Consider the following 27,799-nt stretch of genomic DNA (forward strand, 5'->3'; position numbering starts at 1 on the left):
AGACTCGGCGTTCGGCCGGCCTCGTTCCTTCCCTCCCCGCCGCCTGCCCCGGTAACGGTCGCTGGGAGTTTAAATGAGCAGGGGCCGGGCCGGGCTGCGCCGCCGCCGGGACACGCACTGAGGCGGGGCCGGGGCCGCCCCTCTCCGGGCTTGGCGAGGAGGAGGAGGAGGCCGGGGAGAGCAGGATGACGGTGCTGCAGGAACCCGTCCAGGTACCGACCCCTGGGCGGCTCGGGCTCGCCGCCGCGCTCAGGCCCCAAGGCCCGGCCTGGCCTGGCGGGGGAGCCGGACCCGCGGTGCCGCCCGTTCCCCGGGGGAGGCCCCACCTCCGCAAGGCCCCTCTCTTGGGGTGCCCTCACCTCCGCCAGGCCCTGTCCTGGGGTGCCCTCCTCCCCCCTTTCCCGTTCGGGCCTCTCCCGGGGGTGCTGCGGGCCCCGGGTGCCCCCTCCCCGGTGGAGCGGGCCCTGCCCGTAGGGTGCTCCGGGGGGGAGTTGTGGGGCTGCTGGGCTTCCTCACTCCTTCTTCTGTCCCCTCCCTATTCCCTGTGCCTCTGAGAAGAGCTGTCCTCACCCTTTCTGCCCCGGTCGGGGGTAACCGGTCCCGTTCCCCCCCCCTTCCCGAGGGTGTCGGTCTCCGGCGGTACCGTGGCGGGGTCGGCTTCCAGAAAAGGCCCTTTCGGCTCCCCCCATCCCTCCCGTAGGTCCCCTGGGAGACCTGTTGATGCCTCTGTCTCTTTCCACCTCGTTTACCTTCTGCGCTTGTTGCTGTTTCATTTTTAAATGCTGACGGGGTGGGTGCTCGGCTGGGCACCTCTGGCAGGAATGAAGGACACGACTCCTCCTTCCCCAGGAGTTTAAAATCTTCAGGTTGATGGGAGACCCAGGACAGAGAAGAAGGCGAATTTCGGGTTTCTGCCATGTTTTAATCTCCCTGCAGTTCCCCTGGTGGGCTTCTTCCTGCTCTTGTTTTTCCCATCTGAAAGGCATGAATCACAGACCTGCAAGTTGCTGTTGCTTTCCCCCTTTCTGTATGCCCAATTTGCTACCTGTATTATAAGTATTAATTTCTCTTCTTATTAATGTTCCCATCTTATTTTATATTCAGGTTTTGAACAGGATGTTTGAGGGGGGGTTTCTAGTTATGCCAGGAACCTTTCACTGAAAGTGTCTTGTGTTCTGTAATGAAAGCAGGGAAAATTCTTGCATTTGGTTCTCCTCTCTCCTTTTAATGAAAAGATAAGAGGGGAAGAAAGACTCCTCTTGTGCCAGCCCACCTTGTGGACTGTTGGTGTAAGATGGTGACAGTGATGGCCTCCTGGGGTTTGTGTCCTTGATGCTTCTGTTCTGAGAGCAAGGGTCAGGGTGGTGCTGGAAATGCTTTTGGCCACCCACTCTCTCTTCTGCAGGGGTCATCCTGACACCATTGCTGTTCCCTTTGGAGCTGGACTGGTGTTTTGCACAGGAAAACTGTGGGATTCTGATAGAAAAAGAAGCAAGAATGCAGTGCAGGGTGAAGGACAATATTTAATGTTTCCAGTCCTGTGTTCATCAGACTTTCCAAGTGGGAAATATTTGCTGGTCTGGTAGAAACGTGCAGCCTTGGTTTTATTTTTCAGCAAGTGAAGGACATCTCCTAGGTCCTTCTCCATTCCCAAGCCCTTATCAGGTTGGATGTTTTGATGAGGCTTTTTTACATCCAATAGATCTGTTTATATTCTGCCTGCTTCCAAATGCCAACTAATTCCTTGCTGGTGGTTCTCTCACCCTTAGCTTTGCTGTTATTCCTTGTTTCCAGCAGCACTGGTAAGTTTAGGTTTTCTTTCTCCTGGCCTGGGTCACTTTTAATGGGGAAGAAGTGATCAGTGCCCCATCCAAACCAAATTCCAGGTTCCAATTCTGCCTGGAGGTTCTGTTGGAGCTGGGTGCAGAGGTTGGACTGTTATCTCCAGCAGCTTTCTACACCAGCTCACACTTGTTTTTTATTTTCCTCACCAGTGTAATGTGTCCAGTGAGTGCTCTCCATTTTGCTGTGCACATCTGGATGAAGTTGATTGCATTGCTGAGTTCCCATTTTAGCTCCAGTCTGTGTTCTTAGCTTCATTTTTTTTCTTTTTTTTTTTGTAACAATATGATTGGAAAAGTTGACACTGCTTCTCTTTTTTGTCACTGCAGAGATTTTTTTTTTTCTTCTGTCTATTTGTCTCTTCTCTTCCAGCCTCTCAGATGTCTACAGGGCTCAGTGTTCCAGGAAAAAACTGTCATCTTTACAGCTGTGACATGCAAAGCATGACAGATAAATAAAGGAATCTGCCTCTATGTTGCCTTATAAATGCTGAGGTTTAATTAGATGAAATGAATGTCCCAAAAGGCATCCTATTCACTGCTTAGATTTTTACAACCTATTTTTAATCCTTTAAAATGAACAAAAGTGCCAGAATTTCTGTAGACCTCTGAGGTACTTATTTTAAAGACTCTTCAGCTCAAACAGAAAACCTTGCATCCCATGTGCTGAAAAACTGCCTGGAGGCCTTCCAGATATTGCTGAAAACCATCTTGGAAACAAATGGAAGACTTTCCTTGGAAGTTTGCTGTTGGTCTGCTGTGACCTGCTGGAATGGTGCTTTGAACTCCAAGGTTACTGTTAGGGCTGAAAATGGGAAATATTGATGTATTTAACAGGCAGATTATAATATAACCAGTTAAATAACTAAATATATAACCAGTATAGTATATTTTATAACCAGTATAGTATATTTTATAACCAGTATAATATATTATAAAATAACCAGCTAAATAACTGGTTATTTAACAGGCAGAGTTTGCATAATTAGTAGATGCATCACAACTTGTCACAGAAAACTTTCCTTTGCCCACCCTGAAGAAGTTTTAAATCATGAGAGAAACTGCTTAGCATATCAGCAGCCTCTAAAGCTTGGACAATAAATTCCAAGCTTCTTTAGCTGTTGGAAGAGAGAACTTAAACTTGAAGACCTCTTTGGTTTAGTTGTCAAGTGCAGCTTGGGCAGTGCACAGGATTTTCTGGATAAAAGATGGACCTGACTCTGCTTTCACTGGGTCTCTGCTCAGCACTGGTTGTTATTTGACCCAGTCTGTGGTGTAACTTTTTTAACCTGGCTGTGGTGCATCCAAAAATTACTTGTGGCCCCTCTCAGCCTTTGGCAAAATTGCTTCTGGCAACTTGCTCCTGTTGGAGAAGTCAAATGACATGGATTTCCCTGTAAAAATTGTATTTTTAACCTGAGGATGGCACAGCTTGGAGAGATTAATCTGAATGTCATTTGTGACTTGGTAAGGGAAGAGCTGCTTCTGAGAGCAAGAGAAAAAGGAGACCATACTCAAACTTGGGAATAGTCTGAAAGCTTTTCATGTTCTCCTTCTATCTCTTACTTTTTGTGCCATGCTGTCTGTGGGACACAGCCTTGGAGCTTCTCAAGGTGAAAGGGAGGAACCACAGCAGGCAAACTCTGTGCTGAAGTTATCTCAAGTGTGGAATACAACCAGAAAAAAAGAATAATGTCTCTGAATTATAAGAACCAAGCTAAGAGAATTTGTTTCCATGTGCTTTCACACACAGGCTTAAAATTACCTCTTGATTTTGTTGGGACCTAGAAGAGAAAATAGTTCTCTCTACAGAGATTTAGTGGGGAATATTCTATATAGTAACTGGAAGGTCTGGTGTGTGCTGCTCATGATTATGTAGGCTTCCCATGAAAAGAATATTTTTCACACCCTGAGTTTGTCAAGTTTGTGTTGGAAGAAGTAGCATATGGTATATGTAATTCTGCTGTTTGAATTGATTTATTTTATTTTTTTGTAGATTAAATTGGCACTTGCCTTTCCTGCTGGGAATAGCATTACAGGGTGCTGGTTCTTTAGCTCTGGGAAGTTTCTGCTAATTTTGGAGTCTCTGATATGGTATCAGAAGCTAATTCAGTTTATGTCTTCTTGCTGATGAATATTGAAGAAATATGAGCTCACAGAGCCTTGAGCTCTGAAGTCCAGAGCTTGTTTGGATCAGGAAGAACAAAATGACTGCAAAATGGCTGTGTAGGGCTTTGGAGTTTGGGCAAGATGGGAAGGAAGAGTTGTCAAGAACCTTCTAACTTCAACACACAACCCCTGCTAAGTGTGCACCCACCCCATTTAACAGGTGGGGAGGAAAGGTTAAATCTTAAAAAGAATTATTTTTCCCTCTGATAGAGCTAAAGGAAAGCTGTTAGTCTGATGTGAACAAAAATGGCTGAGTATTTTGCTGGGAAATCTCTCTTTTTATGGATGGTTCTTGCTGGTGACAGCACCTTCAGTGGTGCACATGGTTTCTACACCTGTCTGGGTGTTTGCTGGGTGTTTTACTGGAGCTGTGCCACCTCTGAAGTCTCCACAGATACCAACAGTCCCAACCTCTGGAGCTTGGAAAAGGAAGACAATACCCTTAAGCATTTAATTGTATTGACTAAGTATGAGCAAAACAGAGAAGTGGGTTCCTTCCAGTGTGTATGCATCAATTTATCCATCTCATTTGCATTCTTTCTTAATTAGTGGCAGAAAAAAGTGGCTGATGGGCAAAGACCCCAAAAAAAGCAGTGGATCACCTTCATCTTGATTCTTAGAGGAACACAGACATCCCCTTGAGGAAGGTGCTGTGGACCCAATATCATCAACAGAGCCTCAGCCACTGCTGTGATTTCTGGTTTGTCCCAGCTGAGGATGAAATGGTTTAAATGAGCTGATAAATGCTGGTAAAGTGGGTTGGGCACCTCAGCTGCTTCCCACCTCCCCTCCTGGGGCACAGCTGAGAAAAAGGGAAATATTCTGGTGTTGGGGAGTTGGTTGTTCTTCCTTCATGTGGTTTTGTTTGGTGGTTGTGTGCAATAATCCAGTCTCAGTTCTGCACCAGCCTAAAACTCAATATTATATATATATATTTAGTGATCTCAAGGCATGTTGGATGAGGTTTAGAGATGCTGGGCACAGGAACAGCTGAGTAACATCCTTGGACTGCTTCATTACTAAGATTATTTTCAAGTCTTTTTACTAATAGCTGAAACAACTAAAACTTGTCTTGCACATTAAGCTTTCTCCATTCTTTTTCAGACACCAGGAAACCAGACCTGAACTTTGCCTTTTGGCAATAAGAGCTCATCAGGTTTGTGTTTTTTAAGCTTCTTTTAAAATTTCTTTTCTTGTCTTGCAGGCTGCTATATGGCAAGCACTTAACCACTATGCTTATCGTGATGCAGTGTTCCTTGCTGAAAGGTTGTATGCAGAAGGTATGTGCTTTGTAAATACAATATTAATGTGTTGGTTTTTTTCTTTCCACTTTGATTTAGGATTTTTTTCCTCCTGCTTTGTTTTACTCCTCCTCTTGTGATACTGGAGTTTTAACTTTCTGGTTAAAAAAAGCAGAAGAATGCCTCAAAATGAGGTTGGAAAATCATGTAACAGCAGCAATGTTTATAGTAAAACCTCCTTAAAAAAAGGAAACTCATTTGTTTAAAGATAATGTTTACAGTGACCTGTTGAATTGTATCAAAGAGGGGAGTTTTATTAAGCAGTCCATGGATATTTGGGTATTTTGGATATTTTAAGCAGTCTGAGGATATTTTGAGTAGAGAAGCAGTATACAGAGTATAGAAATTCTCTTGTTATTGAGAGGTGTGTTTGGTAATAATCCTGTTTGGCTATGATAGCTGAAAGAAATAATCTTGTGGTGATGAGGGAAAAGCAAAGTGAAATGGAGACAAGGAGAATCAGAACATATGGAATAGATATTTCCTGTTGGATTCTTAACTCTTCCTTCATTGTAATCCTGGGATTAGGGATGTCTTGGATACTGAGCAGGCAGCAGCAACACAAATCTCTATTTTTTCTGGGTCCCTCATAGACCTTTTTCTTGTGTTCTGGTCCCTCTTCTTCATTAACCTTTTCTCCATTACTTCTGATAAGCTTTTTATTCTTTTCTACTTCTTTGTCCTCAATACTTCAGTTTTTTTTCTCTGTTTTGAAAGGCATTATCTCATAGTCACTCACATGAAAAAAAAGCCCCAACTCTTAAGCTAAACTATCATGTAATTTCTCATGCTAAAGAGCCTGTAATGTGAATTTAACTCTATAACCTGTTTCATGCTCTGTTCTGCAAGGAAATGTTTGGCTTTCAGTGTTTTGTCTGACATGCTCAGAGTGCACTCAACAGTGGAAGCACAAAACTCCTTTTTTTGAGAAATCAGGTCTTTTTATTTCCCCTCATGTCAAGGTTACCCAGGAAATCTGGGATCTTCCTTTTGGTGTTGAAAGAAAAGTTGTGTAGATAAGAGAGAAACAGAGGTTTGGGCATGCCAGGTTTCCCCTAAACACAGCACACTGCAGGGAAATGCTGCATAGAAGGTAATTGCCAAGGCTGTAGAAATGAAGAAAATCCACTTTTTGCAGCAGTCAAGAGAAAACTACAGGGCTTGATGTTACCTTTGTAGAATCAGACTCTGCTAGAGTACTTCAAACAGCTTTTTTTTTCAGTGACCAACAGTGCTGAGAGAACAGCATGCATGCTGCCACTTGGTTCAAGCAATTAACTGCTAACAAAACAGTTGGCTTTTGGTTAAAATAAGTAATTTCTGCAGAGCAGAAGCTGCTGAACACTCTCTCTGTGTTGGCAGTGGGGATTTTACCCTGAGAAGAACTTCCTTTTAAGTCCATCTGCAATTACTGTCCTTGTGGGGACATCTGTGGCTTGGTAGTTTCCCAGAACTCTGGCAATGGGTTAAATTAGTGGATAAAAGAATTGATTTAACTTGAGTTTTCAAAAAGATTTTCTGGTGTTTCTAGCAGAAGGCTAATAAAATGTTCTTCTCTCTGGGTCTTGAGTTTCCACTCTCACTGAGTGATGGCAAAAACTGCAAATACTTTTCAGTGTAGCAAAGGATTTGAGCAGGTTGCCCAAAGAGGATTTTGTGCATTGCTGGTATTGATTTCTCTGAAAAGTTTGTAGATAAATGGAAAAACACCAATTTTTTTTTTCTTTTAATGCTTCACTCCAGCCTGGTGCTGTGTTTTGAAAAGCAGAATGTGGGTTTCTTAATGGTCTGGAGATTTAAATTCCTTGCCTTGAGAGAAAGCCTTGGGTTTAAAAATGTCTCGTTGGATAAAGGTGACTGGAGTGTGAAGACTTAATTTTGGTGTAGAGGTGACTAAAGTTAACTTGAAAATCAACTAAATAGCCACTAAACTGGGAAAGCTGCTCCACTAAGTCATGTGAGGCTACAACATGAGCCAAATAACAGAAGTCAAGTTGCAAGCAGGAAAACAATTAAGAATTGGTCTGAAATTCCAAGAAAATGGAAGTTTATGTGGTGGTGAGGACAGAAATGCACTTCTTTGGGGAATGAATCTCTTAATTTAATGACTGCTGTGCTTGACTTGTGATTTTAACATAATCACACATGGAGGTTGGGTGGCCAGAAGGATCAAGGTTCTTTTGTAAAAGTAGATATTAAGAATTGGTCTGAAATTCCAAGAAAATGGAAGTTTATGTGGTGGTGAGGACAGAAATGCACTTCTTTGGGGAATGAATCTTAATTTAATGACTGCTGTGCTTGACTTGTGATTTTAACAACAAGCTCCCTAATCATACATGGAGACTTGATAGCCAGAAGGATCAAGGCTTTTTTACAAAAGTAGATATTAAGAATTGGTCTGAAATTCCAAGTTTATGTGGTGATGAGGACAGAAATGTACTTCTTTGGGGAATGAATCTCTTAATTTAATGACTGCTGTGCTTGACTTGTGATTTTTAACAGCAAGCTCCCTTATCACACTTGGAGATTGGGTAGCCAGAAGGATCAAGGCTTTTTTACAAAAGTAGATATTAAGACTTGGTCTGAAATTCCAAGAAAATGGAAGTTTATGTGGTGATGAGGACAGAAATGCACTTCTTTGAGGAATGAATCTCTTAATTTAATGACTGCTGTGCTTGACTTGTGATTTTAACATAATCACACATGGAGGTTGGGTAGCCAGAAGGATCAAGGTTCTTTTGTAAAAGTAGATATTAAGAATTGGTCTGAAATTCCAAGAAAATGGAAGTTTATGGGGTGGTGAGGACAGAAATGCACTTCTTTGGGGAATGAATCTTAATTTAATGACTGCTGTGCTTGACTTGTGATTTTAACAACAAACTCCCTAATCATACATGGAGACTTGATAGCCAGAAGGATCAAGGTTTTTTTACAAAAGTAGATATTAAGAATTGGTCTGAAATTCCAAGTTTATGTGGTGATGAGGACAGAAATGCACTTCTTTGAGGAATGAATCTCTTTTAATGGCCGTGCTTGTTTTCTTCCATCTTGTTCTTAGCTGACTTCTTCTCCCTGCCTTCATAGCAACGTGGTAAACTGATGATTTTTTAATTATTATTATTATTTGATTTTCATTTTTTTAGTGCATTCAGAAGAGGCTCTGTTTTTACTGGCTACCTGTTACTACCGCTCAGGAAAGGCCTATAAAGCATACAGGCTCCTCAAAGGACACAGCTGTACTACCCCCCAGTGTAAATACCTGCTTGCAAAATGTTGTGTTGACCTCAGCAAGTAAGTAAATCCTTGATATTTCAGTTACAGGTGTTTATTTTCTTTAGATTTCTTTTAGGAAGCTGTCAGATCACCTGAACGAGTTCATTCCTTGGTCCTTCAGCTCTAAAGAGAATTTTAAGTTCAATTTACTTTCAGATCTGGATCTAATGGAGCATTAACCCTTACTGCAGAACCCTCTAAAAGGTGTTGAGTAATTTGTGAAGGAGTTTATTAAGCTGTGTAAGGGGAGAGAATGTTGATTGCTGAGATAACTCAAGGAGAACACTCTGGGAAGTGTGGCCATGGAACCAAAATGCAAAACTTTTCCAGAGGTAGCAGGGGATGCTCCTTAGTCTTCTAGACCCTCTTTAACAGGGAGTCTTTTGACATCTTTAGTAGCAAGGGTGTGTCTGCTTTGTTTTGACACTCTCAAGACTTTTGGAGCTATTAGGCTCCAGGTTTCTTTGCATCTTTTGTTGAAAGGGAAATCCTGTTAATGCTCTGCTTGGAAAGGTCCCACTGGAATAAATTTGATCATTCCCTCTCTGGCTTTTGTAAAGTCTGCTGTGTGCAGAGAGAGTACAGCAGCTTCTGAACTGATTTCAGATAGGTGGGATCTCTTCAAAGTACTCTTTAAAATGTCTTAAATGTATCTTGTCATTGCTGCTGTACTTATATGAGCCCATTTATAGAGATTTTCTTGTGGGAATGGGCTATCCTGGTAGAAGCATCCACCTACAGCTCTCATTTCAAGTGGAGGCAAGAAGAGATGATTTGTTTGTGCAGATGTTGGTCTCAAATGCCAGAAAAATACCTCCCATTCCATTTTCAAGCCTCAGTGAGTGGCCTATCCTATGTGATTCTCCTTTTGAGCCTCTCTTGCAAGGAAACAAGATGTTAAAATCCAAAGTCTGTGCCAGGTCCCAATGTTGGATCTTAACTGAGTGCATGGAGCCTTACAGAATGGTTGTTTTTTTTTTTAATTGGGCAACAAAGCCAAACCAAGTGCTGTCTTAACTTTGTTACCTAAGAATAGACACTTCTAGAAAAGTCATGTTATATTAAGTGTCTCTTTTGGAACACTTAGCTTGTGTTTTGGTTTTCTTCCCCCTCCCCAGTAGAGATGTTGAGCTTCAGAGTGCTGCTTAGAGGAATCCATCAAGTCTTAAAAATGAATTTACAGGAAATAGATTGTTTGTGATTTGCAACTTGGGAACACTGACAGTGGATTTCTGTTTTTTGTTTGCAGCAGGGTGAACACTCTGGACTACCAATACTGTGAGCCTTGTAACCCCTTTAAACCTCTTCTTTTTTAAAAAGGCTTGCAGAAGGAGAGCAGATCTTATCTGGTGGAGTGCTGAATAAACAGAAAAGCCATGATGACATTGTTATGGAGTTTGGTGACTCTGCATGCTTTACACTCTCCTTACTGGGACATGTTTACTGGTAATACTGCTTTTTTATTGTGTCTAATCAAGCTTGGGGGTTGGTTTTATGTTTTTTTATTTGTCTGAACTCAATTTTAGTACACCTGAGCTCAATTTTAGTCTCTGGGTTATGAAATCCTGCAGGATATCAGAGGATGGTAGATGCAGGTAGGTAGTTGTTGAAGCCATCTAAGTTGGGAATGCAGGAATGGTTCATCTTTCACCCAGAACTTCTGACTGACAGCACAAATTCCTCTTTTCCAGGTTATTAAGCATTCAGTCCAGAGGTCTTAATAACTTTGAGCTTGTTCTGTAGCCTTCCCTAAAACTCTGAAGCCTGTTTCCCACTGCTGCCACTTTGATTTTTCTTTATCTATTCTGCAGATTTATAGCTGAATGAAATGAAGGTTTTGAGGCCTGCCAGTTAGAATAAATCTATGAATTTAAGCATTTTGCATTTGCAAGAAAGGTTTTGGTAAATGTGAAGAGATTGAATGGAACTTGTGGGGTTCTTGGATTCTTCCCTAGGGTACCAGTTCTCAAAACCATTTATTTCAGAAGCTTTGTTAGACTTAAGTGTATAGTTTAGCCCCTAATTTATATTTCTTTTTCCTTGATATTTTCAATGGCTGGAAGGCTAGCAACCAGGTTGCTTTTTGAGGAAAAAAAAGAAGAAAGCTGTTGCAGAGAACAGCATCTGTGTAGAACAAAAATTCTCAAGCTATGGCAGTACTTCTGGAACACTTTTGAGGACTGGGTCTGAGTAACTTTCATTTATATCAAAATATGTCAAATAGCTTGAAAATAACTCAGGTTTACTCTTGTGCCTTGACTAATGAGGAATATTGCTGTGCCTCTCATGGTTTTGTTTTTCAACTCTTCTTCTGGAAAGCTATTTTGAACAAAAGTCCTGGTTTTAAGTTTCCTTATAAACAATTTTTTTGTTTTGCAGCAAGACAGACCGGCTTGCCAAAGGATCAGAATGTTACCAAAAGAGCCTTAGTTTAAATCCTTTCCTCTGGTCCCCTTTTGAATCACTCTGTGAAATAGGTAAGTCTGCAGAGGTTTGACCAGGGAAGATGTTTTCTGCTTTTCTGATTTGCCATCACCACGTGGCAAGGTTTGTTTTACTCCTTGTCCAGAATTAGGAAGGAAAATGCCAGCAGAATTCTTTGGGAGGGGTTTTGTGAGCAAAAATGCATTTAAAATCCTTGGCCAGTGGTTGGAGCTTTTTGTCTTTTCTTCTGTCTTCACAACTTACATTTTTGGATTTAATTCTGTATGGTTTTCAACTGACAGTGGATCCTGAGAAACTCTGCTTCTGAGAATCACTTTTCAAGTGTTTTGGTTGGGGTTTTTTTTTAATTTTTTTTTAAGTAAAACCAATTGCCTAGAGTTTTGTATTCTAAAACCTCTTTCCACTCAATCAGCAGTGTTCTAAAACTGCTGATAAATAAGAAAAAAATAAGAAAGTTACTTCTAAATTACTTTTCTCCTCTCTCCTCCTTGTTTCAGGCTGAATATTCAGCATGTAGCCTGAGAAATAACTTCTTTAAATGTTCTTCCAATCTTACAGGTGAAAAACCAGACCCTGACCAAACATTTAAATTAACATCTTTACAGAACTTCAGCAGCTGTCTGCCTAACACTTGCACAACCTTGGTATCTAATCACAACATATCCCATAGACAGCCTGAGACTGTCTTGATGGAAACACCTCAAGACACAATTGTGAGTTTTGCTAAAATCCTTGTATTTAAAGCAGTCTTTCCAGCTTAACTGAAGAATGCTAATTAGAAACAAGTGTCTGAGTGCCTGACACCTGCCTTCCATTTTTCAGGAGTTGAACAGAATCAACCTAGAATCCTCTAATTCAAAATATTCCTCCTTGAACACGGATTCTTCTATGTCTTACATTGACTCAGCTGTGATTTCACCAGATGCTGTCCCTCTGGGGTCAGGAACTGCCATTTTGTCTAAACAGGCTCAAAATAAACCAAAAACTGGGAGAAGTTTACTGGGGGGACCAGCAGCTTTGAGCCCACTAACCCCAAGGTAAGTCCTTGAGATAGAGAATTCCTCTCTACAGCTGCTAATAATGTTTGTTAGAGGAAGGTGCCTGGTGCTGCACAACATCCCCAAACGTGTGTTGATAGCATGTTGTACATCATGCTACAGAAACTAAACAGCTTTTGGTCCCATCTGTGAGTTTTTTTTTCCAACTGTTGTGATTTTTCATGAGAAGAGAGGAACTGTTGGTTTAGTAGATTGCTTATTGTGGTGTTGGAAGAATTGTTGGTTCAGAGCAGAAAGACTCCTTTAAACTTTTAAGAACATGACTTAAAGAACAGCTCTCTTATAGAGCATAGATTCCCACAGAATTGCCATGGTTGGAAAAGAGCTCTAAGATCAGAGTCCAATCCTAAATTTCAGTATTTCCATCTGGTTTAAACAGGATGATATTAAAAGCTGTTAATACTTGCATTGTCTGTTTCTCTTACTTATTATGCAAGCAGACAAAGAAAGTTCTGTGTTTTTCAGGAATAAATATGCTTTCTATTAAAATGTCTTTTATAGATGAGGATGTTAAGATATTGAAGGTTAACTTGATTTCAGAACTCCTTCACTGATTTAAATTAATCATCTGAGTCTCTGTTTTATCCACAGAATCAGGCACTGAATCTAACACTCAGAAATTGACCTTTCCTCCTCTTTTTTTGTTCTCAGCTTTGGAATTTTGCCACTAGAAACCCCAAGCCCTGGAGATGGATCATATTTACAAAACTACACAAACACTTCCTCTGTAATTGATGTGCCATCCACAGGAACACCTTCAAAAAAGGTATTTTGTGTTCCAGACTCTAATCCCTGTTCTATAAATTTGACATTGCAGTGTCCATGAGAGAAGAATCCAGAGTCCCAAGTGGTGCTGACAGTGAGGAGAACCCCCCCTTACCCCCTGCCTTCAGAATTTGTTTGGGAAAGCAATTAATCTGAGTGTGGAATTGATTGCAGCCCTCCTTTAGCTGTGGAAAATGTTTGGGCTAATTAGATGAAAAATAAGTTTATGGCTAATTTTAATGTGATTAAAAAAGAATCTGCTCTCACTACTACTACTCCAATGGGATGAGGTTCAACAAGGCCAAGTGCCGGGTCCTGCACTTTGGCCACAACAACCCCATGCAGCGCTACAGGCTGGGGACAGAGTGGCTGGAGAGCAGCCAGGCAGAAAGGGACCTGGGAGTCTGGATTGACAAGAAACTGAACATGAGCCAGCAGTGTGCCCAGGTGGCCAAGAAGGCCAATGGCATCCTGGCCTGGATCAGAAACAGCGTCACCAGCAGGTCCAGGGAGGTGATTCTGCCCCTGTACTCAGCCCTGGTAAGGCCACACCTCGAGTCCTGTGTCCAGTTCTGGGCCCCTCAGTTTAAGAAGGATGTAGAGGTCCTGGAACAGGTCCAAAGGAGGGCAACCAGGCTGGTGAAGGGACTCGAACACAGATCCTATGAGGAGAGGCTGAGGGAGCTGGGGCTGTTCAGCCTGAAGAAGAGGAGGCTCAGGGGAGACCTCATTGCTCTCTACAACTACCTGAAAGGAGGTTGGAGCCAGGGGGGGGTTGGTCTCTTTTCCCAGGCAACTCTCAGCAAGACAAGAGGGCATGGTCTTAAATTGTGCCGGGGGAAGTTCAGATTGGATATTAGAAAGAATTTTTTCACGGAAAGGGTGATCAGACATTGGAACGGGCTGCCTGGGGAGGTGGTGGACTCTTTGTCCCTGGAGACTTTTAAAAAGCGACTCGATATGGCACTCAGTGCCATGGTCTAGTGACTGTGGCGGTAGCTGATCAAGGGTTGGACTCGATGATCTCTGAGGTCCCTTCCAACCCAGCCTATTCTATGATTCTATGAATTCTTTAAGGCAGTGAAAGAATATTTGTCACCAGCTCATGTATTTATAGGCTAGTGAGGATGGGGGTGAGAGGAGCATTTTAATTTGATGACAAGTGGTCTAATATTATCCTAACAAAACTTTTTTAGACTTTTCTGAAGTGCTAGTTAAAATAAATCTTAGTTTAGAATAGTATCTTATGTTGAAACAACTGTTTCTAAAGCCTCAAAAGGTTTTATTTTTAAACTTGCCTTTTCAAAGGAGGCAGCAAGAAAAAAAATGCACCATATCTTAAATCCAGACATCTGCTTTGTAAATATTTTCAGCTTGTCTTGTCACTTCCTTTGGCTAGCAAAATTTTTTTCTCAACTTTTGGAGGCATATGCAATAATAGGTTTTTTTTTCCTTTTTTTTTTTCCCCCCCCACCCAAGATGCAGAATGTTGAGTTTCTGATGCTTGAGGCAACCTGAGGAAGGTGCTATACCAGCCCAAATGTGGAGTTATCACTTTAATTTAATTTAATTTAATTTTAATTAAATTTAATTAATTTAATTTAGTTTAAATTAATGCATTTTCAAATAATCCTGGAAGCCTCAAGTGAGCAGAAGCTCCTGATTTCTGGCAAGCAGTTCTTGAATTCTGGTTTACAGACCAGATTAATCAAAATACTTCAGGGCTGGCTGAGAGAATGGTGCTGTTTCACTCAGCTGTGTCTTGTGTAGAAGAAACTAAAATGATTTTTTTTTTTAATTCTTTAAGAATCTGCCATAGTTACCATAGTGATAAATGAGGGGTGGAATGTTGATGGCAGTTTAAGAACCATTTGAACATTTCTAAAAGCAAAACCCTGAGGATTTTTCCCTTTACTTTTAGTAAATCTAGAAGTGGCAGGAGGAGTGCTGGTGTTTTACAGGTGGCCAACTCTTATAAAAAACTCAGTGCAAGTAAGAGTTGAATTCCTCTAAAAGCAGAACTTGAATTTCTGTGCTTGCTCTGGATAAATCACCTGGTGCTCAGCTGCTTTTGCCCCTTCTATAAGTGAAATCTGGGAGCTGCTAAAAACAATTTGCCAACTTTCATTGGCCCAATATGTAGAAGAATAAAAACCAATGAGCAAATAACTGTTTTTCTTTGGATGGCCTTCTGAAACTGACTGAGAATTCTAAGATCTCCCTTCACAGACCACTATGGTGTCTCTAGGGATTACTGCAACACTTTCTTTTAATTCTGCTTGCTGCTGCTGCTTTTTTTTTTTTTCTTTTTCCTTCTTGTTTTTGCTCTTTTGGGGCTGGGCTGCACTAAACCAGTCAGCTAGAACCATGCTTCATATGGCTGAGCCAGTTCCCATCCTGTAGTTGCTCAGGACCAACCAATTTTCAGTGGTATAGTTGAAAACACTGGTGGCCTCTGCATGTGTAAGAATTATCCAGACTCTGAAAATGGAAATAGTTTGCCAAGTGCAGCTTTTCAGCCTCACACTCACCTGGATTTCAGCTCAGGTGTGTACTCCAGAACAGGTGAAAAGCTTTGGGGAATAAAATCATATTTTCTGCTGCTTTCTTGCTTTGGTTTTGGTACAGGCCAACAGCACCAAGGTAGAAATTTTGCTCATCTGTGCATCTGCATCTCTCCTCTTACCTAAACATAAATCAGTTTCAATAAACACAGTTTTAATTAACAGCTTAGAATTCTGATGTGTGCTTTGTCCAAGGCAAATAATTACTTGGCCAATTCCACTTCTCCTCTTTAAATTCCTCAGTTAGAAAAGGTTGAGTGTAGCTGGGGCTCAAATGTGCAGGACTTGAGGGAGGCAGTTTCCTAGGAAACCCGTGTGGAAATGAATGAAACATTAGGATGGAACCAAAGGTTTCCTTTCTGAGTGGGCAAGGGTGCTTTCTGGCTGCTTAAACTGTCCTCTTGATAAAAGAAACTGAGAAGGGAGGGACAACTGTGGAACTCAGTGCCTGAACTGGGGGGTTTGTGCTGTCATCAATCCTGCTTGCTGATTTTGGTGTCTTAAAGGACATTTCTTCCAAGCAGCCATCAGAGAGTTGTGTGTTAGTGTCCCAGGAGAGGGCAGAAGGAGGGGGTTTAAGCTTTCTTTAAATGGCAGGGAGGGAAGGGCTTGTTCTGAGTCCTTTGTAGGAAGTCTGAATTTTTCTCTACACTTCTTCCTTAGGTTTCAGCTCCACAGGTTATCCCAGCTCTAGGTTTGCATGCCCCAGCTGTGCCAGGATAGGCATCAAAGTACACATTTTTTTCTCTCTGATAGTGTATGAAGCTACAAGACAGTGTTTTGGTGCTAAGCCATGACATGATTGTAAACTCTGGCAAATAAAAGATCCCAAACCTGTGTGTGCTCAGCTGAGAAGCAGTAACTTGGCTAATCCATCTTAACCTGAGTGGAGCTCTTTTCACTTTTTATGCTGCAGAATGCAGGTCCCTTTCTGATGAAGCAGCATATTTCTGTGCCTCTTCCAAAGGCTCAGGCAGTAATTATTTATGAAATCCTGATTTATGTTATGAACCAGAGAGGGGAGCAGCAAGCTCAGGTGTTGTACCCCATGCACCTCCCTGAGGTGGTGTTAATGGTTGTGGATGTGGTTGCAGGTGGATAATTCAAGAACTTCTTACAGTTTCTTGCCACTAGGTGGAAATTTTATCAAATTATGTGCATCAGGTTGGTAAACTCAGTGTTATTGGCATTTCAAGAGGTAAAATAAGAGGGGTTTTTTGAGATGTGCTCTGTGGAGTGTGTGGGGGGGGAGCCTTCACCCTGAAGTGTATTCTATTTCCCCTCCTTTGTGTAGATTTGATAGGCAGGATGGATTTGGTTTGGTGTGGCAGAAATTGGGACCACTTAGTGACATAATAACAAACCTGTAGAAACTTTGTCTTATGCAGAGTGTCAGCAGGATCAGCCAAGCTGGAACAAAATCTGTCTTCTCCCAGAGTGGAAATAGCCGAGAAGTCACTCCCATTCTTGTTGCACAAACACAGAGCTCTGGCCCACAAACGAGGTAAGGGGGAGGGAGAAAACATCATTTTGGAGCATTACATACTTTTGCCTCTCCATTTTTGAAGGAATTTGGCACTTTAAATTGCCCAACCTGTGTGGGTGTTCCTGCAGAATTTCTTTTGCGTAGAGGAAGAAGTTGTATTTTCTGTAAAATACCTTCATTGGGGAAGTAGGAAGCTCGTGCATTGTGCTTGGGCTGTTATTGGTGTTTGTTTGGGTTTTTTAAATCTCCTTTGCAGTTAAACAATTTCATAAATAAATTAAAAAGTAGCTGGAAGGAAATTTTCCTCATGTTCTTAACATGCAGCAGGTAGAGTTCTTGTTACCGTTTGGATTGTACTCGAGCACTTTGAACAAAGATAAAAGCTATTTTTATTGAGATGTTCCTTATAAAAAGGATTTATTTAACTATTAAAAATGAAGAACATTCAGTTTTGAGTGTGCCATTTGTTTTCAGTACTACACCTCAGGTATTGAGCCCAACAATTGCTGCTCCCCCAAACTCACTGCCTCGAAGAAGCTCTCGCCTCTTTACTAGTGATAGCTCTACAACAAAGGTAACAAACTTTGTCTATTTTGCAAACCTGTGAATTCCTCACCCATGCTACTGCACTGATAAATCATTTCTCTGTTTGCATAGCAATTCTGGCAGCTTAAGAACAGGTTCTCTGTGAGCAGAACTTTATGTGCAAAAAACCATCACCATATAATGTTATTTTTAAGCTCAAATAGTAGGAAGTGCTCAGCTCAAATAGGAAGAAAAGTGTTATGAACAAAAAGAAAGATGTGAACCTTTGTTTGAAAATGAACTACTAAACATATTTGAAGTTACTGTAGACTTTAGTTTCAAAGTCAAACAGCTGGGCATGGTTATTAAGGCTGCAAAGAGGCATAAATTACATTTTACGTAATTCACTTTCAAGTTACCTGAATTTAAAAGACTTATTTATATGGAACTCTTCCTCTTCTTACTTGCAGGAAAATAGCAAAAAATTAAAAATGAAGTTTCCACCGAAGATCCCAAACAGAAAAACAAAAAGTAAAACAAATAAGGGAGGAATAACTCAACCAAACTTAAATGACAGTTTGGAAATTAACAAACTGGACTCTTCCATCATTTCAGAAGGGAAAATTTCCACTGTCACACCACAGATCCAGGCTTTTACACTACAGAAGGCAGCAGCAGGTCTGTTTGAATGCTATTGGACTGTAGTAAATAAAACTTCATGTATCTGTGTTTTAAGGTTGGATGAAAAGGTTTTGCTGCAGTGTTTTTTAGCCTGGGCTGTCCCCTTTGTATAATTACAAAGACAATTAATTCATTATCTTCTGGCTAATTTACAAGCAACATGTGAAGAAATAGTAAAAAGTGGGTAGTTGTAAGAAGGTGCAGCTTGCAATCTTGCAGTCTCTGGTCCTTATTAATGATTAAAATCTTTTCAGGCAAGATCCTTGGAAACTTGATTCAGAAGAACTATTAGTAACCCATCATCTTCCCTCCAAATTGGGTTGAAGTAGCCTGTTCTCCCTCCATCCTTTAAATGACATCCTTTAAATGACAAATCTTTATTCCAATTGTTAGAAAATCCCAGGCAAACTGCTGAATTCCTCTCTTTTGACTTGATAATATTTCCAGGCAGCAAGATGATGTATCCATGGATACCAGGCATGTAGAAACTATCTTCAGACCTAACAAAATGTTTGAGTAGCTGCTGAAAATGCAGAAGTGCAGTTGCCCTCAATTTCAGAGTTTCTCTCTTGTTGTCTGAAGAAGTTGTCACTGTCTGACTTCTAAACCTTGAACCTTTGTCATGAAAACTCCTTCAGGAGCTCCCAAACTTTACCAAAGCTTTTCCAAAGCTCCTGAATTTGGGAGCAGTGCCTGCCAAAGTGCAGAACTCCTGAGATTAGCAGTTTCAAGGAAATAGGTCTCAACTCTCTCTTTTTTTTTTTTTTTTTTTTTTCTGCTTTTATTTATTGTGTTTTTTCTCCTAGAAGGTTTGATGAGCCTGCTCCGGGACATGGGCAAAGGTTATTTAGCTTTGTGTTCATACAACTGCAAAGAAGCTATAAATATTTTAAGCCATTTACCATCCCACCACTACAACACTGGCTGGGTGCTGTGCCAAATTGGGAGAGCTTACTTTGAACTTGCAGAATATATGCAGGTAGGAACTGCTTGGGGTTGGTTCTTTTTTCATTTATTTCTCTTTGGAATCTTTTCCTAAAAACCTGCAAGCTTCCTGCCAAAACTCTGGGAAGTTTCTGGGTATTTGTATAACCATTAATGCTACACCTGGAGTGGATTTAAATCTTGAATCTTCACTGAGTTTTCCTGAAGAAGCTGAGCTGCATTTTAGATTTCATCTGGTTTTCTTTGGCATCCAACTCTTGGGGTCTCCTCCTTGCCTGTCTCCATCTTCACCCACAGCTGATGGGATTGTTTGTAGTGCAGTGAAACAGTTTGGGTTTTGTGTGCTCTGCTTTGGGTGGAATTAAGTTGAATTTCTGTCCTTAGGCTGAGAGAATATTTTCAGAAGTAAGGAGGATTGAAAACTACAGAGTGGAAGGCATGGAGATCTATTCAACCACACTGTGGCATCTGCAGAAAGATGTTGCCCTCTCAGTTCTTTCAAAAGATTTGACAGATATGGATAAAAACTCACCAGAGGTAAGAAATGTTGAGTGACAAATGGGGAGCTGGATGTAACAAAATGATTGGGAACAAAGCTCTGAGCTCAGTTCAGGTTTATTCTGTGACAACTTCCTGGCAAAACTGGAGAGAGGGGGGGTGGCAGGATTGTCTGAACTGATGGTGCTTGAATTGGCTGCTTAGAATTAAAATATCAGCTTACCTGGAACAGCTTGAAACCCCTTATCTGTTAATGCTTCTTTACATTTGCAGTGGCACCATTCATCCAGGAAGATCAGGAGGCTTTCACTCCTACAGCTGCCAGTGTGTGAAGATAAAAACTGTATTTTTTTCCTGTGCCACTTTTTAATTGCTGCAGTTAATTCAGTGGCACTTAAAACATCTTTGCTCTAGTTGGTATTTTCAAATTTTCAATTATAATTTTTACATTTCTACACCAAAGTCCATTAAATTGGAGGACAGATAGTAATGACAAGTCAAGATATTCAAAAAGACATTTTTAGTGCCACATTTAAGGAAAATGTAGATAATACAGTTATAATAATACTGGATTTTTTTTACTGGAGGAGAGAATCCTGTTTGTTTTCTTATTAGCTTGTGTAATAGAGGGAAAACAAAACCACGAGTTATCTAAAAATTAGATAAATCAGCATGGAAAAATCTGTTCAGTAGTCACTCTGAGTACTAAAAAATGTGCTAATTTTGCAATGTTGGTTTTTTCCTAGGCATGGTGTGCTGCAGGGAACTGTTTCAGCTTGCAGAGGGAGCATGACATTGCAATCAAGTTCTTCCAGAGAGCCATTCAAGTTGATCCAAACTATGCTTATGCCTACACCCTGCTGGGACATGAGTTTGTGTTAACAGAAGAGCTGGACAAAGCACTGGCTTGTTTTAGAAATGCAATCAGAGTCAACCCCAGACACTATAATGCCTGGTAAGTTTGGCTTCAGTCTGTTCCATTCTGTTCTGGGTTAAGAACTGGCTGGAGAGCAGGGCCCAGAGAGTGGTCCTGAACGGGGCTGCATCCGGTTGGCAGCTGGTCACCAGTGGTGTCCCCCAGGGATCAGTGTTGAGCCCAGTGCTGTTCAATATCTTTATTGATGATTGAGATGAGGGGGTTGAGTCCATCATCAGCAAATTCACAGATGACACCAAGCTGGGGGAGTGTGGATCAGCTGGAAGGCAGGAGGGCTCTGCAGAGGGACCTGGAGAGACTGGAGAGTTGGGCTGATCCCAAGGGGATGAGGTTCAGCACAAGAACCCCATGGGGAGCTCCAGGCTGGGCACAGAGTGGCAGCAAGGGAGCTGGGAGTCTGGATTGCCAGGAAGCTGAAGAGGAGGCAGCAGTGTGCCCAGGTGGCCAAGAAGGCCAATGGCATCCTGGGCTGGCTCAGGAAGAGCGTGGCCAGCAGGTCCAGGGAAGGGATTCTGCCCCTGTGCTCATCCCTGGGGAGGCCACAGCTTGAGTCCTGTGTCCAGTTCTGGGCCCCTCAGCCCCTCAGGAAGGAGCTTGAGGTGCTGGAGCAGGTCCAGAGGAGGCAAGTGGGCTGGGGAAGGGACTGGAGCACAGATCCTGTGAGGAGAGGCTGAGGGAGCTGGGGGTGTTGAGGCTGGAGAAGAGGAGGCTCAGGGGAGACCTCATCACTCTCTGCAACTCCCTGAAAGGAGGTTGGAGCCAGGGGGGGGTTGGGCTCTTTTCCCAGGCAACTCTCAGCAAGACAAGAGGGCAGGGTCTCAAGTTGTGCCAGGGGAGGTTTAGGTTGGAGATGAGAAAGAATTTCTTTCTGGAGAGGGTGATCAGGCATTGGAATGGGCTGCCCAGGGAAGTAGTGGATTCTCCGTGTCTGGAGATCTTTCCAAAGAGCCTGGATGTGGCACTGAGTGCCATGGGCTGGGAACTGCAGTGGGAGTGGATCAAGGGTTGGACTTGGTGATCTCTGAGGTCCCTTCCAACCCAGCCCATTCTAGGATTCTATGTGATCCAGAATCCCTTTGGAAGAAATACCTTCCAAATGCTGCCACTCCTGTGGCTTCCCTTCCTCTCTTCTAAGAACAGAGCAAAACTTTCTGCACAAGATGTGGCCTCATCTGCTTCTTGTGAAAGTAAATGTTTAATAAGGGCAAAAAATTAGAGCTTTTTTGGTTTTCACAGATTATTTTAGCTGGATTACCCCAGCTAGTTTGTTCTTCTCTGCAGTATTCCTCATGCATCTCATCTCCAGTTGCAGCTGGGGAGAGGGGAGATCTGTCCCTTTGTAGCTTAGGATAAATTCAGTTTCTTTCAGCTTTTTCTGTGGGGAAAAAAGTAGATCAAGCAGGAAAACTGAGATCTGCTGCCTGAATCTTGAGAATGCCTTTTAACTTGTAGTTGTTCAGCCAGTTTTCCTGAATCTATTAACTCTTCCAACTACCCAATTGAGCAAAAAAACCAAGATGGTTTTAGAGCTTTTTTCCCCCCAAGAAACTTCCTGCCCTGGAATTACAAGTGTCTAGACCATTTCTACCAGGTTATCTTCACTTCCAAAGCTACTTTGCTTAGAATGCAGTCTTTCTGAAACAGAATTGGTTTTCTTTTTGCAGGTATGGGTTGGGAATGATTTATTACAAGCAGGAAAAATTCAGCCTAGCAGAAATGCATTTCCAGAAAGCACTTGATATCAATCCTCAGAGCTCAGTCTTACTGTGTCACATTGGAGTAGTAAGTAGATTGGATTTAACTCTGTCCTTGCTGTGTTTTAATCTTGATTTGCATGAGAAAAAATCTGAATGTTTTTAGCAAAAAAGCTCACCAATTGCAGAGCTTCTGCTGGAGGAGCTTAAGAGCAAGATGAATGAATAACCACAGAATTAATGTCAGAAAATGCACTCTCCTCTCTCTCCAAAGTACTTCTGGAATAAAATTAAATTATCTGCTCTTGTTGGTGAGTCAGGCAGTGATAGGAAAATCAAGACTGTGTGCATATAATGTGAACAGAGTATTTATAGGGTTTTTCTATAATGAATACAGAAGAAATAAATTTTTAGCTGTTCTTGCATACATTTGGACTAACACTTCATGTCTGCATAAAAAACCAGTCTGAGCCTCCTTGCAGTCAGTTGTAGATGTGACAACTGCCTCTGTACCACTTGATGTCACCTGAAGTTTCTGTAGCAGGCAGCTCCTTCAGCCAGCATCTGTTTAATGACATTTGCAAGGGGCTATTTTAAAATCTCATTTATCCATCCTGAAGTCCTGAGGAAACAGCAGCCTGACTCAAGCAAATGCTGACCAAGTTTTGAGGCTCTTCTTGGGTATTTGTGCTGGTGACTCAGGCTGGGGGAGGGTGAGGGATGATTTACCTGCTGGCATTCTTTTGGCTTCTGTGTGGCCCCAAAACTGTGTCAGATTCCACAAGGACAGAGGCTGCTTCTCACTTAAGTGCTGAGAAAGGTGTTGAGTTCACTCCTGGCCAAAGGTTAAATGATTTCTGCAGGCTCTTGGGGGGGGGGGAGAACCTTTTGAATTGGAGATGAGGTGAAGTTTTCTTTCTCTTTCATCATTTGATCCAGAATTGCACAAATATTTTTAAAGGGCTAGACTGTAAGTGAATATAGTCAGATGGATTTGTACTTGTCTAGCAGATGAGCTGTTCTTTTCCCTTTTAAAACTGCTCTCCCTTTCTCTAATAGGTCCAGCATGCACTGAAAAAATCTGAAAAGGCTTTGGATACTTTAAACAAAGCTATTAACATTGACCCCAAGAACCCACTATGCAAATTCCATAGAGCTTCTGTATTATTTGCAAATGAAAAATACAAGGTAAGATATGGCAGATCCAGACAAGAATATAAATGCAACAATTGTTTGGGCTGTTTGTTTCACATAAGTGCTAAATCACAGTCTGGTGATACCTTAACAGAGTTGCAGACTGCTAGTTTGTACTTAAATATTTTTATTTTTATTTTTCTTCTTCAGTCTGCTTTACAAGAACTTGAAGAACTGAAACAGATTGTTCCCAAAGAGTCTCTTGTTTACTTTTTAATAGGAAAGGTAAGTAAAACCTGTGATCATGAGTCCTTTGGGTTGGTTTGGTGCAGAAGTAGGAGAATTTCATGCCAGGCTGCTTCCATTTGGAGCAATATTCTAAAAATTGCCAAAGCTTTAAAGCTTACTGCTCAATACCTTTATTATGTGTCAGTATTAAATACAAAAGAGTTATTATTGGAGCAACTCTCTTTAACAGAAATCAAGAAAAAACAACCCCAAACCAGTGTTATTCTTTACCTTGTTGGATTCCACTCCTGTCAGCTGGAAAGGTAATTTTAAAAAGCAAGAAATTGATCCTGATGAAGATGCTTCACTGAGAAGAAATAGTGAGCAGTGTTTATGCACACTCACACAGCTTTCTGTGAAAATGGAGTTGAATTTAAATTGGTTTTAGTCTTAAATAAACACTTCCTTATCCTTACTACACACATTTGCTGTTTCCCTGGGGACTGATTGTAATAAATCTGCTTTTCAGAAAGTATCTCTTTGTCCAAACCTTCAGGTAGCAACTTCATGTAAATGTAGCCTTTTTCTGCTTGGCTTTTAGGTTTATAAAAAACTGGGTCAAACACATTTGGCCCTCATGAATTTCTCCTGGGCAATGGACTTAGATCCCAAAGGAGCCAATAACCAGATCAAAGAGGCCATTGATAAACGTTACCTTCCAGATGATGAGGAACCAATAACTCAAGAAGAACAAATCAGTGAATGTTACCCCTATGAATCAGGTTTGTACTCCCAACCCTTCTTAATCCAAGGAAAAATTTCCACTGAGGTGATAGAAAGAATCCCAGGTTTAATGAGTGCAACACTGCTTGACCTCACTGCTTGAACTCCAGAATTCCAGAGGCTCTTCACTGAGAAAAAATGCACTCATTCTTCCTACAGAGAGCTTAAAATACAAGGATTGTGACAATTCTTTAGAATCTGTAGGCTAGAGATAATGATTACTGTAAATTCATACAAACCATGCTTGGCTAATAGCATCCTAGGAGAGCAGAATCTTCCCAGAGCTGCACATCTTCCCTTGGAGAAGCATCAAATCATTTCAAGGTAACCAAATGGCAACTTGAAAGTGCCTGTAGAGGCTTTGTCAAAAGTTAAACAGCCTGGATATTGGGTAAAAAGAAAATGTTTGGTCTGCTAGACCTAAAGGTAGCTTTGGATGAATGTCAGGGAGGCAGTTTCATTGGAATCAAGAAAAAATAAAAAAGAAAATAAAAGACTCCTGTTAGGCTGCTTGGGAATAATCCACAAAAAGGAATGGCCTGGGTTTCCCTTCTCTTTTGAGTTCAAATTCCATGAAGTAGCTTGGTGAAGCATGGATAAATATTGACCTCTTTCATACAGGCTGAAAGAGTGATAGAAAAGAAAATGCTAATAAGAAATTGAATTCTTTTCCTCCAGAGAAGGAAAATACAACAGGGTTTGGATTCTTAGAAGTAGATCTGTGGTGTTTTATGCAGTTCTAGATCTTCAACTGAAAAAGTTCTGTTTTCCTCCTGCATATCATGTTGATCATTATTGATCCTGTGCTTTTCAATACTGGAAACTTCTCCTGCACTCCCATTCCTGAATTATCAGGCATTTTTTTTTTTGTTCCTTGCTGTTTGGGATTGGGCTCACTCAGACCTCTCACTGGGAGCTGAGAATATTTCTGACCAGAAGATGGAGACAGAGTCCTTGAACTGCTGAGCAACCTCTAAGCCCTTAAAAATAAGAGTACCCAAACAACTGAATGTGGCCAAGAAGCATAAACAACATAAATGTGTAAGCAAGTTTGGTTTCATGGGCTGTGCAGATAAAATGTAGAAGAGTTTCACAGTCTCAGCTGATTAATTTTTAGGATTATTGAGACAAACTCAAGTAAATGAACATATTCTCAGGGCAAAAGGAATTAATATACTGGCCATTTTGAGCCATTTTGTGCATTAACCACCAGTGTGGGGCTGACTGTGTCTACAGAAATCTGCAAAGTGTTTGTATTAAAGCAATAAAAGTTTCCCTACAAAGCATTTGGGAATTTCCAGGATGCCAGACTGCACCAGAGAGCTGCCTCAAGTCTACTCCTGTGTGTGAGGAGCAACCACCATTAGATATTTCCCTTTTTTTTTCTAATTTTAACAAGTGCAGCAGTTAAATATCTCAGGGTAGCTTTTGGTGTGTGCACATTTCTGGGCACTCCTTGGTTTCTTTATCCAAACAGCAGAAGGAACCTGGTTTTTTTGGAAGGTGAGCTGAATGCTCAGAGTTTTTCTTCAGCACCAGAAATGCCTCTGGGCATTTTATTTCAAGCAGTTCTCTTGCCTCATATCTCACAAAGTTCTTTGTCAGGGAGCAAGCAGAGGCTCCCTGACTCGTAATTTAATACCATGTGAGTGTCAATTGGTCACAATGCACTGAAGCAGTGGGTAAGTAAGGTGAATATTTCCTGCAGCTTGGATGTTTTGAAGGAGTGGGAAGGTTAAATTGGGAATTTGGGAACCCTCCATGCCAATCCCTAAGGAGGTGACCCACAATTTCAGGTTTTTAGCAGAAGATGGCTAAGGTGGGATGTTTTATTAGTACCTGCTTCATGTTAATTCCTTGCTAAATACCTCTCTGGGCTTCATAAAGTTGGCAGAAATTGGTATATTCAAAGGGAAAAGCCATATGACTTCAAAGCCTTTTGAGGGGAAGCCCAAACTCATCAGTCCTGTGGTTTTTGAGTTAACTGTGGGGGAATCTTTGTAATGAGGAAGCTTTGGGAGTTGTTTGACTACTTTTTGTGTTTCTTTTTCTTTCAAGTTGGCACAGACGAATCCCAAGAGAGCAGCATGACTGATGCAGATGACACACAGCTCCATGCAGCTGAAACTGATGAATTTTAACCTCTAAAAGCCAGTATCTGAGCCTGAGTGTGTGACTGGTACTGTTGTGTTCTCCCCTCCCTTTGCATCCTGGGTCTTCACATCACTGAGCCAGCATTGTCATTATTCTCCACTGACACCATGAGTACACCACTCAGATTAAACTGTACCCAGAGTAAATGGCAGTGCAATATTCAGCTGCTACTGAGTCTGACTGGTTGGCTCTTCCACCTTTCTGAAAGTGACTGAGGAGGAAATGCTATTTTTGGACTCCCCTTTGCTGGAAAAATATCATGGAAGAAAGACTTGGGGTTTGCTGTAACGATGCCAGTAGATGTGGGGATAGTACTAATGAAGCAGTGTCTTGGTTTTTTTGGTTTTTTGGTTTTTTTCCTCCAGAAATGTGTCTTAGTTTGGTTCTTTCTTGGTAAGCAGAGTGCTGAACCTCATTTCCAAGCTCTTCAATGACAGTGGTGACAAACACGTGGCTCTTAAAAGACTTTTGCTCATTGTGGTGTAACTTAAATGCCAGGGAATGTAAATGACCTTAAAGCTGCAGTGAACAAACATAATCCCCATGTTGGGGGGCTGGGGGTGTCCCAAAACACCCCAATGTCCCTTCTTAGAGGGCTGAAATGCAGAGGTGGAAAACGTAGCAGGAGAATCACATTGCAGAATCAAAGCTTTCAGTGAATGCTTTCATGTTCTAACCAAGCAAATTAATTTATTCACCTCCTCCCTCAAAGGTCAGTGTTTACTTTGGACTTGGAAGACCCAAATCAGCACCACCTTGCTTCATTTCTCACAGCCCCTTTGACTTCTTCTTTCCCCTTCTAAGAATAAAAATTAAGAAAGGGCAAATCAAGAGAGAAATGTAGATACAACTGGCCTGTGAAAACATCAAACCCTGACTCCAGAGGGACTGCAGGTTTCTAAGCAGGTGAACAGGGAAGACTGTGGAAGCCTTAATACAATCAGAACCTTACAGTCAAGTGCATCAATTGTCTGAGATCAGTATCATTTCACAAACTCTTTTGTAAAGTGTGGTCCAAGCAGGATGCAGAAATGTGCAATTATCTGTCTTTTTTTTTTGGTTTTTTTGTCTTTTTTTTGTTTGTTTGTTTAAAGCTGTTCTCTAGGATTCTCACCCTAGGAAGACTTGCCTCTTCTCCAGAGGCTGCTTCTGGGAGAAGACAGCTCTGTCACCTTAGTGAGTCCCAAATGATCTTTCTCTGTAGCATTCTGCAGCAGCAATTGGTGCCCTTTTGTGATAATAAAGTGTATGGTATAAGCAGTTTTAAAGAGCAATTTATGCATAATAAATTGGGAATTCTACCAATTTCATAGCAACA

The 27,799-nt window shown here is 41.4% G+C and overlaps 1 protein-coding gene across 4 annotated transcripts; it reads left to right on the forward strand.

Moving 5' to 3' along the window:
• The first annotated feature begins 9 nt into the window (after positions 1-9).
• On the forward strand, positions 10-27,799 carry LOC115599804 (cell division cycle protein 27 homolog). 4 transcript variants are annotated; one of them, XM_030465992.1, is made up of 19 exons: positions 10-212; positions 5,215-5,290; positions 8,455-8,602; positions 9,905-10,030; positions 10,964-11,061; positions 11,588-11,742; positions 11,852-12,066; positions 12,739-12,853; positions 16,805-16,920; positions 17,377-17,476; positions 17,898-18,105; positions 18,918-19,087; positions 19,438-19,590; positions 20,298-20,506; positions 22,153-22,270; positions 23,242-23,370; positions 23,527-23,601; positions 24,146-24,326; positions 26,386-27,799. In XM_030465992.1, exons 1-19 carry the CDS (start codon positions 186-188, stop codon positions 26,466-26,468), a joined length of 2,502 nt encoding a protein of 833 aa, XP_030321852.1. In that variant the 5' UTR covers positions 10-185; the 3' UTR covers positions 26,469-27,799. The 4 variants fall into 4 exon arrangements, with proteins under 4 accessions (XP_030321852.1, XP_030321849.1, XP_030321850.1 ...); XM_030465989.1 differs by having other exon boundaries at positions 16,787-16,920; positions 18,915-19,087; positions 26,386-27,741; XM_030465990.1 differs by having other exon boundaries at positions 16,787-16,920; positions 26,386-27,741.

The sequence above is a fragment of the Calypte anna genome, chromosome 27 (assembly GCF_003957555.1).
Source record: "Calypte anna isolate BGI_N300 chromosome 27, bCalAnn1_v1.p, whole genome shotgun sequence".
Lineage (NCBI taxonomy): Eukaryota > Metazoa > Chordata > Aves > Apodiformes > Trochilidae > Calypte > Calypte anna.